This window comes from Crinia signifera, chromosome 1 (genome assembly GCF_055691185.1).
Source record: "Crinia signifera chromosome 1, ASM5569118v1, whole genome shotgun sequence".
Taxonomy (NCBI): Eukaryota; Metazoa; Chordata; class Amphibia; order Anura; family Myobatrachidae; genus Crinia; species Crinia signifera.
Window position 1 is genome coordinate 84,072,642 of NC_139217.1, and position 18,685 is coordinate 84,091,326.

The 18,685-nt window shown below is 43.2% G+C and overlaps 1 protein-coding gene across 1 annotated transcript in view; it reads left to right on the forward strand.

The window, feature by feature from the left end:
• Positions 1 to 18,685, forward strand: part of LOC146028474 (uncharacterized) — a 71,242-nt gene that overhangs the window by 20,277 nt on the left and 32,280 nt on the right. Inside the window, exons 8-9 of the mRNA XM_083158314.1 lie at positions 5,555 to 5,619; positions 12,312 to 12,389. Coding sequence (XP_083014440.1) covers positions 5,555 to 5,619; positions 12,312 to 12,389 — 143 coding nt within the window. The remainder of the gene's footprint in view (positions 1 to 5,554; positions 5,620 to 12,311; positions 12,390 to 18,685) is intronic.

Sequence of the window (18,685 nt, forward strand, 5' to 3'; positions counted from 1 at the left end):
CCGGAGGGGGGAGTTAGCGCTCCCCCGCTTCGGCCGGCAAGATGTTGATACATCTTGTCGGTGTCCCCTCCTGCATCGCCTCGCTAATGAGGCGAAGCAGGAACTGTTATAGCGGCGCGTTACATAGTGAGAGACGTAGAGGCAGTAGGTAAAAGAAAGAGGGAGAGGGTGACAGTGAGAGGCAATAGGTGATGCTAGGGAATAGGTAACATAGGGAGGCAGTGGGTGGCACCAGGGAATGGTGACAGGAAGAGGAATTGGATGATGATAGGGTGTGGAGTGGGTGAGAGAGAGAGGTGACGAAGAGAGTTATGATCGGGTAATGGAGAAAGGTGAGAGGGAGAAGGTGATGCAGAGATATAGTGGGAGATGGCAATGGCAAACGCAGGATTTATAAGTGGGGGTTTCCATGTGCACGAGTCTATGTATATATGTGATGCAGTCAGCATCCTGGCTTCCAGCTGGAGACTAGTGCAGGAATCACAAAATCAAGGATAGGATGCCAGCACAGAAATCCTGAGTGCCAGGATGCCAAATGGTAAGTATGCAGAGGTGAGTTAGGGCTAGAAACTAGGGGGGGGGGGGGGGTTAAGGTGAGGCTATGAGAAGGGGGGTTAGAGTTAGGCACTATAGGGGGAAGTTAGGGTGAGGCTATGAGGTGGGGGTTAGGGTAAGGCACTTAGAAGGGATAATAGGGTTCAGTTGTAGGGGGTGGGGGGTAAGGTTTAGGCAGCGGGGTGTGGGAGTTAGGATTAGTTACTAGTGTGAAGAGTTAGTATCAGGCTGCAGGGGAGGAGGGTAAGGCTTCTGATAGGTAGGGTTTTGGGTGGTGGTAGTGGAAAGGTTATTACAGTATACATACCTTACCCTGTCGGGATGCCAGCATTGATTTTCTGACTGCCGATATCCCCACCGCTGGTTAGCCATATGTACTGTATCATATGTGTAGCCATATGTACTGTATCATATGTGTGTGTTATGTTGTTGCTGTATGTGTGTGTATATATGACTAAGGTGCAGTTTAGCACTGAAACAGACTGTCGGGCATTATGACTGGTTGTTGGAGGATTGGCGTGCTTAAGATGTTTCTCTACTCATATGTTAAGTAGACGCTTCCTCCTTTAATAAATATTTTTTTACTTTTGATGTTGCTGGCTCTCTAATGCATTTCTGTATTACTACCATTTGGTGAGCTTCACCACTCCTGGAATTGCCTTAGACTCATGGTCTGACTATATATATATATATATATATATATATATATATATTTCATCGTGCTGTACGGGTGTTCTTCACACCGCTGTAAGGGGCTCCGCCCCTTAACCTGTGAACACCTTTATTGCGTGAAATACAGTATGTGTATTATATGGAGGATTCCCTCCTGTTCGCCTGTAATCCGTATGTATTCCTTCTGACCCTCTAATAAAGTAACAGTGTATGATGTGTTTGCACTGGCTGGAATCAGAGGAAGAGGTGCGACCCACCAAGGATTTCCCTTGCACCCCTGTAAGCCAGTCCAGTCCTGTCTTTTATTCTCATCATCATCATTTTAAGTTCTATGAATTTACTCACATTATTTTTAGTATTATTTTCACTTCTGGAAACTGCGAAAAGAGTATTTAAGTTAGCTATGTGTTAATACTTAAAACAATGAGTTATGTATTATTAATTAGTTCCTGCAGTTAAAGTGGAATGTGATGAATATTGTGGAGAGTCCCACACTGAGTGTACCGGCATAGGCTGCCAATTTCCCGACAATCACAATTATTTATGCATTTTCTAATACTGTATCTTCTTCTTGAGCGCAGCAGTCAGAGCACTGTCTTACTAAATATATCTGCACATATTTAAACCAGGAAATGAATGGGTAGAAGCGAACTTGAAACACAATGGCAAAACTTCTACATTGCGTATAATATTCACTTCCTCCAGCTGATTACACCACATGCAAACCATAAAATATAATAACGCTCTTGTACTAATAATGCAAGTGTCTGCAGGTCCCAATTGGAGTATCTGTAGGCTTGGCCGTGTTTTTCGTTGCATAACAGTCATTTGGTAACCACAAAATATGGGTGCACACAACACATGCATATTTCTGCAAATGTCATTGTCTGCAAAGGTACATCCTGGGCCTGGGCTATCATGCCCAAGATCATGTCCACATGAGAATGCCGATTTGGCATGTGGACTTTCTGCGTGTCGAAACTGATAAAATGTTGACATGATCTTAAGATTAACATTTTATTTGTAAGTTATCCCATCCCCTAAAACTAACCCTTAACACCTAGCCCTAAGGATAATGTTGAGAGTTCCACTATGTCAACATTTTGTTTGTGTCAGCATTTTTCAGATGTCGATATGTTAGATGTCAATATACTGTAACCCTGTTGACATTCGTAGGCATTTCTATAATGGATGGGGGCCCACACCACACACACGCTGCACCCATACATTATACTTACAGCTCCGCAGTCCCATGGTGGCATCTCAGCACAGGAGACGCAAATCACTTGAAAAATGTCCGCATGCGCACTGAATATGTCCCTGGGAACAAAGTGCAAGCGCCATGTTTCTGGAGACCTGCAAAATGCCAAAGCCTACTCTCCATTAGAGAGGAGGGGGTTTGCAGCGCAGGCTGCACACGAGTCCTCTCCTCTCTTGAAATGCCCCTGTCAACATCATATATCTTGATATGATGATTGTCGGCTTAGTGAATGCTGACATACTGTACTGACTGCATGACGTGCATGCCTTCTTGACACTTTGGAAAGTGTCCCTGTGCATTCAGTCTGCATAATCTCTAGCCAAAATGTGTGAGATTCTGGAATTCCGTAAGTGGCTAGTGGCACTGGAGAGGTTGGTTATGTGGGAGATGTGGTTACTAGAGATGAGATGAGACCAGGCATAAGTCAGAGGGTGATCTAATAATGAGGCAGAGTATTTTAATATTAGAGTTGGAATGTATGAAGGGGTGGTGGTGTGAGGAGGTTCATGGTTAAGGTAGAGTAGTGTAAATTGAATTCCAGAGGAGATGTTGACTTATTACTGGGATGCGCTAGGTGGTGCAGAAGACGAGGAACAGTCAGTGAGGAGGAATAGTTCTACAGTTGCATTTATGATGTATTAAAGTGGGGGTAGATGGGTTGGTGGAATTCCAGATTGCAGTAGGCGACAGTCAAGACTGGAGGTGAGAGTGTGGTGAGAGCTTTGTTAACTCCTTAGGTGAAAAAAGAGATTGGAAAATGCAGAATTGGGGGAAAAATTAGTTTAAATTCGGCCCACAAAAAATAACAGGTTAGAGGGCACATGTACAGATAGACCACCGATAATCCGGCACCACTGGATTATTTGTGGTCTACCTGTACATGTGCCCTCTATCCTGCTATTTTTTTGCTGTATTACACATTTAGCTGGATTATTGATGGAATCACCTGCATCCACAGGAGCCCCTGCAGCGTGGCCCCAGCAGCACTCTTCCCCCCCACTCGCAGGGCATCTCAGCCCCACGCAATGCAACCGCCCCATAGCCTGACACCCCCCTGCTGCCCCTCTAAATTCTTCTGCTATCCTTCTAAGCCCTCCCACTGCCCTTTTTAAGTCTAACACCCACCCGAATCCTAACTTCCCCCGGCACCTGATGTGTCCGGGTAAAAAGAGCTACCGGACCATCAGGTTGATGTTCAACCTGTATAATTCTTTTTGTTGATTTCTGCCATGCACAGGGAAGGGGGTGATCCTAACACATTATTAGCGTGGACCTTTCACTAATCCCACTAGGTACACTTACAGTCAGGCATTACATAAATGGCATGGATCTAAAAATCAGATGCTTGGTGCCATATCTGTGGGGGGGTTTTGTTTCAAGAAACTCTGGTCTCATCTTATGATGCAAACAGTATGAAGGAGTGTACAGTATGTCAGGTCATATTCTGTACAGTTCTGCATTACAAAGGGTGGTACTTGTGTATTATAGCGGCGCCCATCGCATCGTATACCATAAGGCATACGATGGTTGCGATGCGATGCGATATCGCGCGATGTTGTACAATGACATACAATTTTAAAATTGTATGACATTGTATATGGCATACAATGCTATACAAAGCGATGGGATGCGATTATAAATTGTATAAGCACCCTAATGGGTGCTTACAATGTTAAATGCACCCCCATGCCACCCCCCCCCCACTATAAACGTGAACCCAAAGCGTGGCGAGCGCAGCGAGCCCGCGAGGGGCGGCGGTACGCGTCCTACGACCTTTTCATACCCCCACTATCCACGTGTGCGTGGAGTTGATTTTAAAAAGTGTGGCGAGCGCAGCGAGCCACCAAGCCCGAAGCGTGGCGAGGGGACGGGGATACCTTCACAGGTATACGCGTCCCCTCGCGGGCTTCACAGGTATACGCGTCCCCTCGCGGGCTTCACAGGTATACGCGTCCCCTCGCGGGGCTCGCTGTGCTCGCAACGCTTTGGGCTCGGTGGCTCGCTGCGCTTGCCACACTATATAAAATCAACTCCACGCCGACGTGGATAGTGGGGGTATGAAAAGGTCGTAGGACGCATACCGCCGCCCCTCGCGGGCTCGCTGCGCTCGCCACACTTCGGGTTCACGTTTATAGTGGGGGGTGGCGTGGGGGTGCATTTAACATTGTAAGCACACATTAGGGTGCTTAAAATCACCCATTAGGGTGCTTGTACAATTTTTAATCGAATACTGGTGTAAAATCGCGTCGCTTCGTATGCCATCGGTTGTATGGAATGCGATGCGATGCGATAAAAACATCGTATGACCAACATCGGGGGCGCCGCTATAATACACAAGTACCCAAAGGGTCTACATAAAAAATATGTCGGGAAATAGAATATGTTGTGGGAGTGCACTCAGTAGTGTATTTAAAAAGGGTAGAAACGCAATCTTCTATGTAATACAGTACATTCATGTGGGCGCAGGTCACATGATAGCAGAGACTCTGGTACTGTACCTTTAGGTATCTTTCCCACTTACTATCCCAAAAGTAAGCTTCCATATCCCAGGAAAGAAAATAAAAGATAGGATAATAATTGTATAGTATTTATTTTATGTACTTACATTAAGCTACATCTCAACATAATCATTATTAAGACTTAAACCCTTGGAACCAGTTTATCTATACCATTATTATACAATACTGTGTATTTGGATCACAGCTGTAAATTCACCACAGCTTAGACCTCATTGTTGCTTTTGTAGACTTTTGCCACCCAAATGTCCTTTGATGGTGCGCGGCCTGGAAAGTACAGTAGATAATCCAAACCAAATTTCCCAACCAAATTTTGTTAACAGTTCCTGTGTTTATCTTGATGAAAAAGGGTGTGTGTGTGCATTTTTGTGAAGCAAAACAACTATTGGGGCTCTGAACATTTTTGTGCAAAGTTGGGCTGATTTCAGCCTGCAAAGGGTGCAAGTTCGGGTGTGCCGGCAATGACTCATCACACCCTTGGTGCACAACAACATTGACCCCTTAATGGTAAAAGTGTATTGTCTGACTATTCTTATATCTTGGCCTTCAGGCATTCAATGAGATCCTATCTGTGAAGGTCCAGGAAGAGCACTCAGGCCTGTGTGAATTCTTAAGGTAACTTTTTTGATTTTGCAAAGCAAATGAATTGCAATTTAATCCTTGCTATCAGAAAAGCATAGTCTACAAACTGTAAAGTAGCGCACGTTAAACGACTGCCATGTAACAAAAGGAAATAGAATTGACAAATTCCGACACCTATTAGTATTACATACATTCTGTATACATTTTCTTCATATAGTTAGTTTCTGACAAATTAATAAAGGAAGTTTTGTTATAAGAAACAAGAGGACCAGAGCTTTAGGCTGTAACTAGGGTGGGAGACATGCACAACTGCACAGGGCATTGCAAGACAGGGGGCGCTGTTCTACAGCACTTGTCAATATTCTGTTTTTATCAATGTCACTTTAATCCCTGGAATCAGCGTGCTGCCCCATCTCCCACTCACATCTTCAATCACACACTTCTTGATTTAACGCTCATTTAAAAATACCCTCATATGTCCCATACATAAGCAAATAGCACCATAAGTTAGGGGGGCGCAAGTATGAGGTCCAGTGGGCAATAGAGGTGGTGGCAGAGGCAAATTAAGGGAAACGCTCACCTCCCGCACATCGTGAGAGAGAGAGTACAGACTGCCTCAGCAGCATGTGTACTGAGCTGGACAAAGAGGCTATACCAGCAGAAGCGGGGGCAGTGGGACCAGGGACTATCTTACAGACACCGGTAAAGTGTACCCCCGCTCTTGGCACCAATGACTACATGACTTAGAATGAAGTGCATATTTGATGGTATAAGAGGATTGGTGTTCAAATATATTTTCTTGGCAGTGTTCTATAAGTACAGGTGTTCTACACCTAACCCAGCATCCCAACCACTGGGATTATAACGGCATCCCATCTATATCATGTGGGAAGGGGCATCCTAGCAAGTGCTGTCACTGTGCCGCCTTATAGGGTCAATATATACCTGATCACTGCGATCAGTTAGCCCCTTATCTGCATGATGGGGAACCTACCCCTGTGCGAAGAGGGGATCTCCTTTCGTAATCACTCATCATTGAATGGAATTCTCCCCTTGCAAGACTTTTTACTCAGCGCTGTGATGGCCATGCAGAGATCAGGGGTGCTAATGACCTCAGCAGTGTGTGTACATTCTCCCTGTGCAAGCATGTTTTTTTTCCCTGATACTCTGGTTTCCTCTCACAATCCAAATGGGTGTGGTATGACGCAACGACAGTCATTATCCCGACGTCGGGATCCCGACTGCCTGGCCTCAGACAGCGTGGCCAGCACAACAAAGCCCCTTGCGGGCTCGCTGCGCTCGCCACGCTGCGCTCGCCACGCACGGTGGCGAGCTACACTCGCCACCTATTCTATTCTCCCTCTATGGAGGCTGTGGATCCCCACGAGGGAAAATAGCCGCCAGTGTTTTAACAGTCGGGATCCCGACGTCGGGTTAATGACTGTCGGGATCCCGACTGGCACCCATCCAAATATATGTTATTAAGATAATTTTGGTCCCGTCAAGTGCAGTTCGTTGGAATTGGCTATTAATATGGAGCGAATGCTGAAATGAGCAGTAGGCTGGGCCAAATTAACAAAGGGGGCTGGTTATTCTTCATCTCCAGGCCCCCCACCAGAGACTGTCAGCGGCCATCCTTTCTCCCATACCTCACCTCCTCCAGCTCCAGCACTATATCACCTGAGATCAGTCACAGAGCTGCACAGGCAGTGTCTTGGCCGGCGGCCGCCCTCTCCTTCAGTGTCCTTCACTCTGGTCCTGAGCCTGTCACTCACGGATTCGGTATGAAATGCCGGCGGTCGGAATCCTGATGGTTGAAATACCGACACCGGAATCCCGACCGTCGAAATGCCGAAAAGGGGACAATGCCGGCCCTGGGAGGGAGGTGGAAATGTCCCCGAAAACCGGGATGTTACCGCAGAAAATGGGACAGTTGGGAGGTATGCCTTAGGAAGGGTCATAATGACAAAAGAAAGGGAAAAATAAAAAAGGAAAATAAACTGAATAGAAGTATTAAAAAATAAAATATATGGCTGATTTGACCTCAAATGTCTATATATTATGTGTATTTTATCAATTTGCTCCAAAGGGCACGTGAAAATGCTAAATTTGTGCTATTTTAAGTATGGGGAAAGGCCTGGTTTATACCAGCTCTGTGTAGTCACAAACATTTATGCTAGTGGAAAAATGTGTAATACCAGCTCTGTGTAGTGTCAAACAAATGTGTTTTTTATGCTAGTGGAAAAATGCGTATCGATTGTCCATATAGCTAGGAAGGTTTTTCTGAAGGTGCCCATACATGGTGCATTTTTACCGTGCGATGCGATGTGCGCTCCCATGGGCATCTCATCGCACTGTACAAAAAGTATGTGCTGCACATACTTTTTGTACTGCCCTCGCATCGCACGCAAATCGCATGCGTTGCGATGCGATCCAGCCCATAACGGGTGCGATCATCGCATCGTGTATGGGCACATTAATACAATTTCCCCTTGAAAATTATCCGTAATTTGTTCTACATGCCTGAATTAAAATGACCACTAGATGGCAATCTTATTATCTCTAAAAACAAGTGGGATAAAAGTCTGTTTACTGAGTGAGGGAAACAACAGCAACCACTGATATTAGCATATAAATGGTGAATGACTTATTATTATTATTATTATTATAATTTTATTTCTGAGAATAATAACAAAAATATTGCCTTTTATTTGTTATTCCACATAAAATACACATGAAATACGTCACTGTAAATGTGTGTCATTTTATGCTTCAGAGAATTGTTCAAAATTAATCTGATTTTAAGTTGATGGTTTAAAAAAAAAAAAAAAAAAACTTTTCCATTTCCATTCCATTACAGTTCTATATCTGAGCAATCCAATATAGAGTTTTTATAATAATACATATTTCATATTAAAATGTGTATCCGTTACCAACTAGGTACATAATTTGCTTTTATAATTCAACAGTAAGATTTCATTTTGTGTCATTATAAGTGAATATTTAATACACAGTTTATTGGCAATTTTAATGGTGACATCTTCTAAAGCTGTTAATTAAAAATAAAGGATGGATTCACTTTTGTATACAGGTTTAAGGAGTGGGCGGGCGGTCAGTACGGAAGACAAGGGTGGGCGGCCAAGGAGAGACATGGGTGGTCAGAGACATGGGTTTTAATCAGCGGGAGACATGCGTAGGCGGATGGCGCCAAATGCGCCTGTGTAACGTGCGTAATGGGCCCTTTGTTTTCGCTACTTAGTTTCAGACAGGAGCGGTATTAATAACAAATGTGCAACCTAATTATAGAAAATTGACAAATGGACACAACTACTTTGCTGGATCACAGTAATCACTTTCATGTACAACTATTGTACATTAAGTCATGTTCCACTGTATCTCATCTGCCACTTTTTACAAATGTAAAACTAATTCCTGTGGCAGTAAAAGTTGTAGCTCAGTCAGAGGCGAAACTCTGGGAGGCAATGAAGTCATCTGCCGCGGGGCTCCTGCTAGCAAGGTGGCACCCCTCCTCCCCTGTAAATTTAAATCCGTTAATTGAAAGCCATTGATATGGCTTCTGTGGCTGACTCCTTCTAGCAGGACCATAGATGTCTCATTCTCTTTATTTTAAACACAATATACATACACACATGCATATATTTATATAAGGTGGTATTCATGTGTATATATGTGTGTGTGTGTGTGTGTGTGTGTGTGTGTGTGTGTGTGTGTGTGTGTGTGTGTGTGTGTGTGTGTGTGTGTGTGTGTGTGTGTGTGGAAGGAAGGCACCAATATTTATCTTGCCTCTGGGCGACTTGGATGAACTTATGCCACTGAGCTCAGTGTCTCTATTACAGACATAGGCGTGCGCAGCACATTTCATTAGGGGGTGCACATTTCATTAGGGGGTGTCTTACACGCCCATTGGATGTGTCTAACACCACCAATCAGACGTGTCTACCATCAGCTATTGGCACTCGCTACAATATAAAATGTCTCTCAGCCGCACCATAATCTCCTGCCTAGTTCAGTTTTAATCTTCTAATTACTCTCTGTAACAGTACATGCAAATAGTCATAAACATATATGGATGACACAGGTATGTAATGATATGACAATGGTCTAGTACAAATAACAATGCAAAACACACATACTTGATTGATGGGCGCTTGTTTTAATGGAATACCAGTTCTAAAAAGCAAAAGTATATAAGGGTGGGCACAGCATTAGGGGGTGCCTATGCACCCCTAACACTCTATGTGCGCACGCCTATGATTACAGACTAGTGCTGCTATGGAACACATAAGATGCAAAAACAGAATAGGTTGCTTTCTACAGCGCTCAGCACTAGTCACGTTCGGTGCCTTGCTCCATGTCACATATTTAGGCTTGTTGTATGAGGACACATTTGTACAAAAATAACAACCAGCACAGTGGCTCTGAGATAAATATATGCGATTAGCTACTGAAAAATAAAAATACCAGTAGGTGTCATGTACCAACCTACACAATCAAAGTCAAAATACAAAGCACAAGAAATGTACTATAGGTAGCATTACAGATATTAATAGCAGCTAATGCAATAAGAAAACTTTAACCTACAATTTATGAGGACTGGGCCAGGACCGGATGGGAGTCATCCCTGGGTTCTGATGGAACTAAGGGAAGAGTTAACAAAGTCTTTGTATTCAATTTTGGACAAGTCATTTTCATCTGGCATGGTTCCAAGGGACTGGTGATAAGAGGAACCTAGTAATATAGTACCAATATTCAAAAAGGGAAAAAGAGATGATCCAGCAGATTATAGACCTAACATTGGTCATAGGGAAATTATTTGAGGGTATATTAAAAGATTGTATCCAAGTTCATTTAGTGTTCAATAAGATAATCAATGGGAACCAGCATGGGTTTGTAAGGGACAGTGTTAAACCAACCTAAATAGTTAAGGGCCCTACACACAGAGAGATTTGTGCCACAGATTCAGCATGAGAGATTTCAAATCTCTCAGGTGACTTCATGGGAATAAAAAAAGTCTTCAAATTTGTCTATAGAAAAATGAATAAATAATGTGAAAAAAATGTTGTGGGGTTCCCCCCACGAGCATTACCAGCCCCGGGCTCTCTGAGTTTCTCAAATACCAGGAAAAAAAATAAATAAGGTCCCCTATATTCAAGAAACCAGCACCGGGCTCTTGGGCTGGTCCTGGTTTCCAAAATATGGGGGACAAAAGAAGTAGGGGTCCACCGTATTTTGGGAACCAGCACCGGGCGATTGGCAATCCCGCCCAGCAAACTTAATCATTGGTGGCACAGTGGGGACAAAAAAAAACGTACCCAGTCCGGAGTCCAGCATTGCGTCCTCTCATTCCTGCAGCTGAACTGAAGCGGGCGGGCACGGGGACAGGAGGTACTTACTTCAGGTAGGCATCGGCGGGGCTCCTGGGCGGCGTCGGCGGCAGGCTTGATGGTGGTGTTCTGCGTCGTCTTTAGTCGCTCAGAAGGCCCTGCTCATCTGGGAGATGAGCAGGAGCTTTTGAGCGACTGCTCTCAATTTACCGATGGGTCCGTTCTGAATCTGCCCAGGATTCAGAACGGACCCATCGGTAAATTGAGAGCAGTCGCTCAAAAGCTCCTGCTCATCTCCCATGTGTGTGGCTACGGGCAGGGGCGCGCATGTAAATCGCTGTGTGGGCTATACACACAGCGATTTACATGTGTTTTCAGGTATTTTCTGAGTGATTTATTAGAATCGCTTAGAAAATGCCTGAATAAAATCGCCCAGAGTGTGGGGCCCATAAGAGTCCTTGAGTTATGAAGGCAGATTAGCCAAATTAGGAATACCTGAAAAAAGACGCTTGAGAGGAGACTTAATCCTTACATGCTTAACATGTAAAAATATATCATGGGGCAATATAATGAACTATCAGGCATCCTTTTTTACCTTGAGGTAGGTGAACAGGACACATGGACACCAGTTAGACTGAAGGAGAGGAGATTTTATACCCTCCACAGGAAGGCTTTTTACGGTCAGGGCAGTAAAGGTTTGGAACTCTCTGCCAGCGGAGGTAGTGTTGGCAGACATAATTAATTAATTTAAGAAAGGGTTGGACAAATAAAAGGAGAACAACATCCAGGGTTACAATCATCTTGTTATGGTTTAGTAGGGAGAGCAGAGTACAACACAATGGCGACACAATGTAGCCTAATTTAGAAAAACTTAATTGGGGATATCACATCTTGACTTAACTTTTTTAATTAGTTTTTAAACCAGGTTGAACTTGATGGATGAACATCTTTATTCAACCTTACTTACTATGTTACTATGTAACTCAGCTACCAATAGAAATGGCAGGAATGGAACTCACACGGCTTCCGTAGAGCCGTTTTAACACTCAAATCAGCAACTGATTGCAAACAAGAATGGTTAGTTCCATAATGTTGTTCCGTTTCAAGTAATTAGCCTAAAATGGGTTTAAAAGGGTCAACCTTGGGTTCAATTGCACTGACAAATTTCTATGTGCTCTGGATGCTCGCCTGGGAAACGGAGCTCTCAGATCTACCCAGCCTGGCGCCAGTGGGTGTGGTCAATCATGGATCTGATCTCATTGCTTGAGATGCAGGGCTTGCCCATGTGAGGACCGCTTAATAAAAGTTTTCTTTTCTATTGTGAAACTTACAGTAATTTGATAAAATGTTGAAATATATGTTTTGTTTAATCTCAAACAGGAGTCTTCCATTGTTTGCATCATGGCCTCCAGACAAAATTAATATTCTTGTTCATTGTTCTCTCCAGAGAAATTACAGGTAAGACATGACGTTCCCAAAATGTTGGTTATATACTCTGAGTATTTTTTTTTTACCTATATAAAGAAAAGCGGTTCAGTACATCTAAAAGATAGGTAAATACAAAAATAAATTATTTATTAAAATTGACATTATACTGTACAGTTATAGCTGACAGTACAACATGTACAGCATGAATGACTGTTACATTAGAGGGTTGCTTTTGTACCAGTATAACAAATGTCCCTGGAGTCTCATAATATGTCACATATTATGAGACTCCAGGGACATTTGTTATACTGGTACAAAAGCATCCAATGTCATGAAAGGCAGGTGCTCGATCATTAAGTAGACAGAATAAGTACAGTACTAACTGTGGAAACAAACCATTTAGGAGGAACATGTTTCTACTATCCACTCATGTTTAGCAGCTTTACTGCATCACTTATGTGGATGCTAACCTTATTAAGAAACAATATTGTTGGCTCTACCGGGACCCGAGTTTCTGTTATTTGAAGAATTCGATTAATGTACATAAAACAAAACTGAGCTACCAAATATGTATAACTCATCCAGTGTCTTCCTAACTGATCCTGGGTTTTGGCTATTCTGGGCCTGATGTTCAGCTGAATGAAGGCTGTCTAATTGGTCCTACATTGTGTGCACAGAACTAGATCTATATATTTATCCATATGCAGTTGCCTCCATCCATATGGTTTCATAATCATCACCACGGTGCACTTGTGCCACCCTATATTTGGGGAGCATTTATATATCCTTCTATCCAGCGGAATGCGTCCACCCGACCTTTTCATACCACCACTATCCACGTCGGCGTGGAGTTGAATTTATAAAATGTGGCGAGCGCAGCAAGCCCCGCAAAGCATGGTGAGCGCAGCAAGCCCGGCGAGGTAACGCGGAATGCGTCCTCCCGACCATTTCATACCCCCACTATTCATGTCAGCGTGGAGTTGATTTTTTAAAGTGTGGTGAGCCCGAAGCGTGGCGTGCACAGCGAGCCCCGCGAGGGGCCGCACAAAACGAGCCTGATGCATGGCGAGCGGCCGTGGAAAATGAGCCCAAAGCATGGCGAGCCCCACGTGAATAGTGGGGGTATGAAATGGTCGGGAGGATGCATTCCGCATTACCTCGCGGGGCTTGCTGCACTCGCCATGTTTCTGGGTGATGTGGATAGTGGGGGTGTGCTAAATCGCATTGCATCGCATCGACGTGGATAGTGGGGGTGTGCTGAATCGCATTGCACGTGATAAAACCGCATGCGGCCAGGGGTGCAGTGAAAATGAACTAGTACCATCTCATCGCACCGCACACAAATTGCATGTGATGCGATCTCACTACGCTGAATAGGGCACTAAGCTATTTGCTTAGTGATAATACACTAGTACCCATCCAGCTCTGCATAGCCCACAGTTTTGTTGACATGCCATTACTAAATATTGCCTACAGTACACCCTGGTACAGCTCAGCAGTCAAGTTACTGTATGTCACTTCAGTCACAAGTCTAGAAACAAATTTATTCCACTCTTTATCAACTCTTGAATCTGTATTCTGCACTGGTACGTGTGCAAGTCACAGCAGAACTCTGGAGAACTACAGAAGTGTTAATGCCCTTACCAACGTATCTCACGCCACTCTGACCTCTACTTTTTAAAAGTGGTGTAACAATAGCCCTGCAGACCCCGCGGTCTCTTGGAGGTGCTAGGTAAGTTTGGGCCCCACGGTTTCTGCGGAAGCTATTGTTAATGAGGTCGCCGCATCTCTGCGGTGTGAGTCCCAGTGCTCCTGCTGCTCCTCCTGTTAGAGTTTGTAAAATGGCCACCCCCTTCACAGCAGACAGTTATTAAGGATGCTACAGGAGGCGGTGACCTCCTCTTGCATCCTAAAATAATGGTCTGCTGTAAGGCGGCGGACATTTTGTATGTGACATTCTAACAAGAAGATCAGGAGCGCCGGGACTGATAGCAGGTCCAGGAAGCCGGGACCGAAACGGATCGACAGCGTGGCGGAAGATGCAGGGTGAGGGGGTGAGCTAGGGTGAGTGGGGGAGGGGGGTGTGGAGGTGGGGGCGCACAAATTTTAGTTACACCGCTGCTTTTTACTCTAGGCTGTTACATTCAGACTTCCCTTAAACCCTGGCAATCCAATCACTTGCTATCTTCAGAAATGCTCTTGCACTGCTAAATGGTACATTATAAAGTCAGAGTCTCATCTAAATTTCCTCCATTTCAAATTCATAATCTCTTTCAACAGCACAATCCTATCTCAGTCCAAACAGTAGTACATCAAACTATTCTCTCCTCCAATCCACGACCCCTCACTACTTTGAACTTCTTCATTTGCACCCTAATTCTCCCTTATCATCCTCTCTCTCAACTATTAATGTCTCTAACCACCGTACCATTGGCAACAACATCATCCAATAGAATTTCTTGAATTTATTTTTGAATCATATAATCCAAAATGATTCTTCCATAGGTCTATCCAAACCAGATTTTTTCTTATTTTTTTTAATCTTTTATACTAAAGTAAAATCCAAGTAAAAATATAATATTTTTCATTTAAAAGGTAATCTAAGTATAGATCCAACAGGGAGGGGCAGTTTGGGAAATAATTTGGCACTGTGCCAATAAAAAAAAAATAATCAGAAAAAGGGTATAATTGTATAAATGAATGATTATAATAATTAATAAGAAAATATCTATGTATTTGCTTTATTTCCTGTGTGGTTAGTTGTCACCAGTGGATGTGGGCTTAGTCTCTGAATTCCTCTCTGCCATTTCATCTTGGATGTCTTCTCGCCACCTCAAACTCAACATTTCCAAAACTGAATTAATTATATTCCCACCAGCCAAGAGCAGTTAACATACTGATATCTCCATTACTGTGGGCAACTTGACAATCTATCCTACCCCACATGCTCGCTGCCTAGGGGTCATCCTCGACTTTCAATCTGTCTCCAAATCATGTAACATTTGTCTAAAAAAACATATCCAAAATACAACACTATCTTACAAAAGACACTGCTAAATCTGTAATCCATGCACTCATTATACATTGTTTATTGCAATAGTCTCCTTACTGGTCTTCCCAAGAACAGACTCTCGCCACTGCAATCCATTTTGAATGCTACTGCTAGGCTGATTTTCCTAGCAAGACGTTCATCGTCTACCGATCCGCTCTGTCAGTCCCTCCATTTGTTGCCCGTAATTTACCATATTTAATAAAAAATACTTCTACTTACATATAAAGCTATTATCCATGTATCTGTTTACTTATCTTTAAATATCTCCCAACTCGACCACTCTGCACAAGATCTGCGTCTCTCTTCTGCACGGATTACTAGCTCCCATTCACTATTACAGGGCTTTCATTTGACTGCTCCCAACCTATGCACAATAAAACTTTCCAAAAGCCTCCAAACTTTCAAGCATTCGCTGAAAACTCACCTCTTCAGGCAAGCCTATCATGTTTAAGAACTACACACATAACCCTCTGAGGCACTTATGTATTATATAGCTTCCTTTCTGGACCTGCAACTTGGTGGAACTGCTATGCTATTACTGGTGCCTGTCCTTGTGTTTCCCTCCTATGTCCCTATAGATTGTAAGCTTGCAGCAGGGCCCTCCTACCTCCAAGTCTGTCTGGTTTTTACCCAGTTTTTTTCTATCACTGTCTACAATTGTAAAGTGCAATGGAATCTGCTGCGCTATATAAGAAACTGTAAATAAATAAATATAAATAAATAAATAAAGTAGTACTTAGGTTTTCCACTAAGTCCCATTATTAAATGGATGTGAGGATATTAAAAGCAGAACACAAGTTCTCCAGACACCAAATATAAACTGTTATATTTAATTAAATGTAAAATTATACATAAACAGAGCTGTATGTAACATCATCTCCATAAGCAATTTCTTTTAATTTGATGCTGATAGATGCTGCTACCAATCCCCATTTCAGTATGCTACTTGCATGCAGTTCTAGTGTTGGTACTTTTTATTTAATACCCCTTTTCCACTGACAAGAAAATCCTGGGTTATTGCATGTGAACCAGGGATATTTGTCAGTGGAATTACCGTAGCGAGCATGGATTTTCACGTCAAGAACCCCAAAAAGGCCCGGTGTAAACGGGTAACCAATGTCAATCCGACCCCGGAACCCATTTACTGCATAGAAAGATCAGGTGTTTGGAGATGATCTCATCTCATCGGCCCTGGGGCTGCACCTGAAAGAAGTCTCAGCCAGGTTGCATAAAGGTAAGTCCGTGTACAAAATCCCGGGTGCGACTTGGTATTTTGATCTGGAAGTGGTATAACACATCTTTAAAATTGGCCTGGGCAGGAAATCTGTATGAAGCCAAGCCTGTTGAAACCTGAAAGACTAGAATCAATATCTTATCACTTCGCATATAAATGTGAGAATCTGGAAACATTTGCATATATTCCATTACTCACCAGGAGGCATCTCATGGGCACATGGTATGCAAAATGCCAATGTTATGCTCAGATGTTCAGTAACTCTTTTAAGTATCCGTCCTTTTATACATTTTTCATATTTTTTTCTTATTTCATGTATTAATAATCCATTTACTTGGAATCCGGGTGTCCGGGTGTAGGTGCTCCAGGGTGACCGCTCCTGTCGCTGCCCCACCATTAATCCATCCCTGAATGACAAGGCCGCTGAGTATGATCATAGCACACAGCTACAGTATTGTACTTACAGTATAATGGTGGTCAGTTATTATTGCTGCAATGTAAATAATGTTCTAATACAAGATCGGATACTGCGTACTCTCTGCAGAATGTATGAAGTCGTATTTGTGCTTAGACTACTTAATGAAATTACAAAATCATGTAACCAATAAAAATGGAGCTTTGTCAATTCTAATCAAATTAAGGTAGAATTAAATAGAGTTCAAGGCTAATGAAATAGTGCTTGGTATTTTCCCATTTAAAAATTCTTATGTGAAGTGGAAGCCCCCTAAAGCCTCAGATGGCTTGCCAAGATGCAATTACTTGGGAAAGTTCTAAGGATGAATAGATTCTCTGATAACACATTTGCTAACATCTAATGCCAACATTTAATGGCTCAAAGTCATATTACTGTATGTATTTATAGTATTTGGGTTTTTAGTGCTGCGCTCCGCCCCAATGTTGTGGTGTGTGTAATCTACTAATAATAATCTACTGGTAAATTGCAAAGCACACTTTACTTGAAAATTTGAAAACAAAGATATACATGAAGAATTTTAAAATTAAAGGTAGTTGACAAATTCATACAATGACATGAAGCTGCAAGAATATTGCAGCACGGTGAAAACTACCTGTTAGCCTCAATGGCTCCCAGTTATGTAGTTCAACAGTTCCAATATGCATACAAACTCCCAAAGAGTCAGATTGGTGGTCTGTCCTGGTTGGGCAGTGTGTACGCTCCTATTTAATATCCAATTGCCACGTCAGAGAAGAAAGGTAAATCCTTCTAGTAATGTCATAAACGGGAATGATAGGTTGCAGGTGATATAATGTACAGTCTCGGGCTTAACAATGAGCGCGGTGTCCCGCTAACTCAGATGTTTTGGAGATGTCTTCAGGTACCCCTTTGCTGATAAAGACGTTGGTGGTAAGTGGTTTTCGGAAGAGGGGTGGATGGTGCATGTAGGGTTTTGCCAGATGACGCTAAATCACCCGCCGATGCCTGCTGTGCGTGTGTGGGGACACCTCGGTCCTGGTTGGTGATTGTGTGTTACAGGGATGTCAGTCACGCCGCCCGGGTCTCCTTCGGTGACTCGTGCGCCGTGTTCTGACCTCCCTGCCTGGGAACCCTCCTGCCTCTCGTCTCACTCGCTACCTCCTACTTACCCGTCCTCTCAGTTGTTACGTCCGGCTGTCCTCGCTCGCACTCCGTCTTTCTCCGTCCTGCTGTCAGCTTACCAGCTCGCGCTTCTGTTAAACTGCAGCTTGTTGCACCGCGAGATTCGCGGGATGGAATAAAGTTATTTTTCTCTGGCGTGGAATAGTATTCAAGTGTCTGATATGTAAGCTCCAACGCGTTTCGGCTGCTTTAGCCTTCTTCTAGGGAGTATGTATGTATTTATATTTCTGATTATTTAGTGGCTATTGATTGGTTGAGTGGTGGACTCACCAATTCAAATGGTTTCAAGATTGGTTCATAAATAGTCCAGTCCAATCCTGAAACCACTGACACGGTTGGTCACATCTTTGACTGTATATTTGTAAGATGTTAGATGCCACACATGACTCCAATTCTTTGATTGTAATAAAATGTTTTTTTTTTTT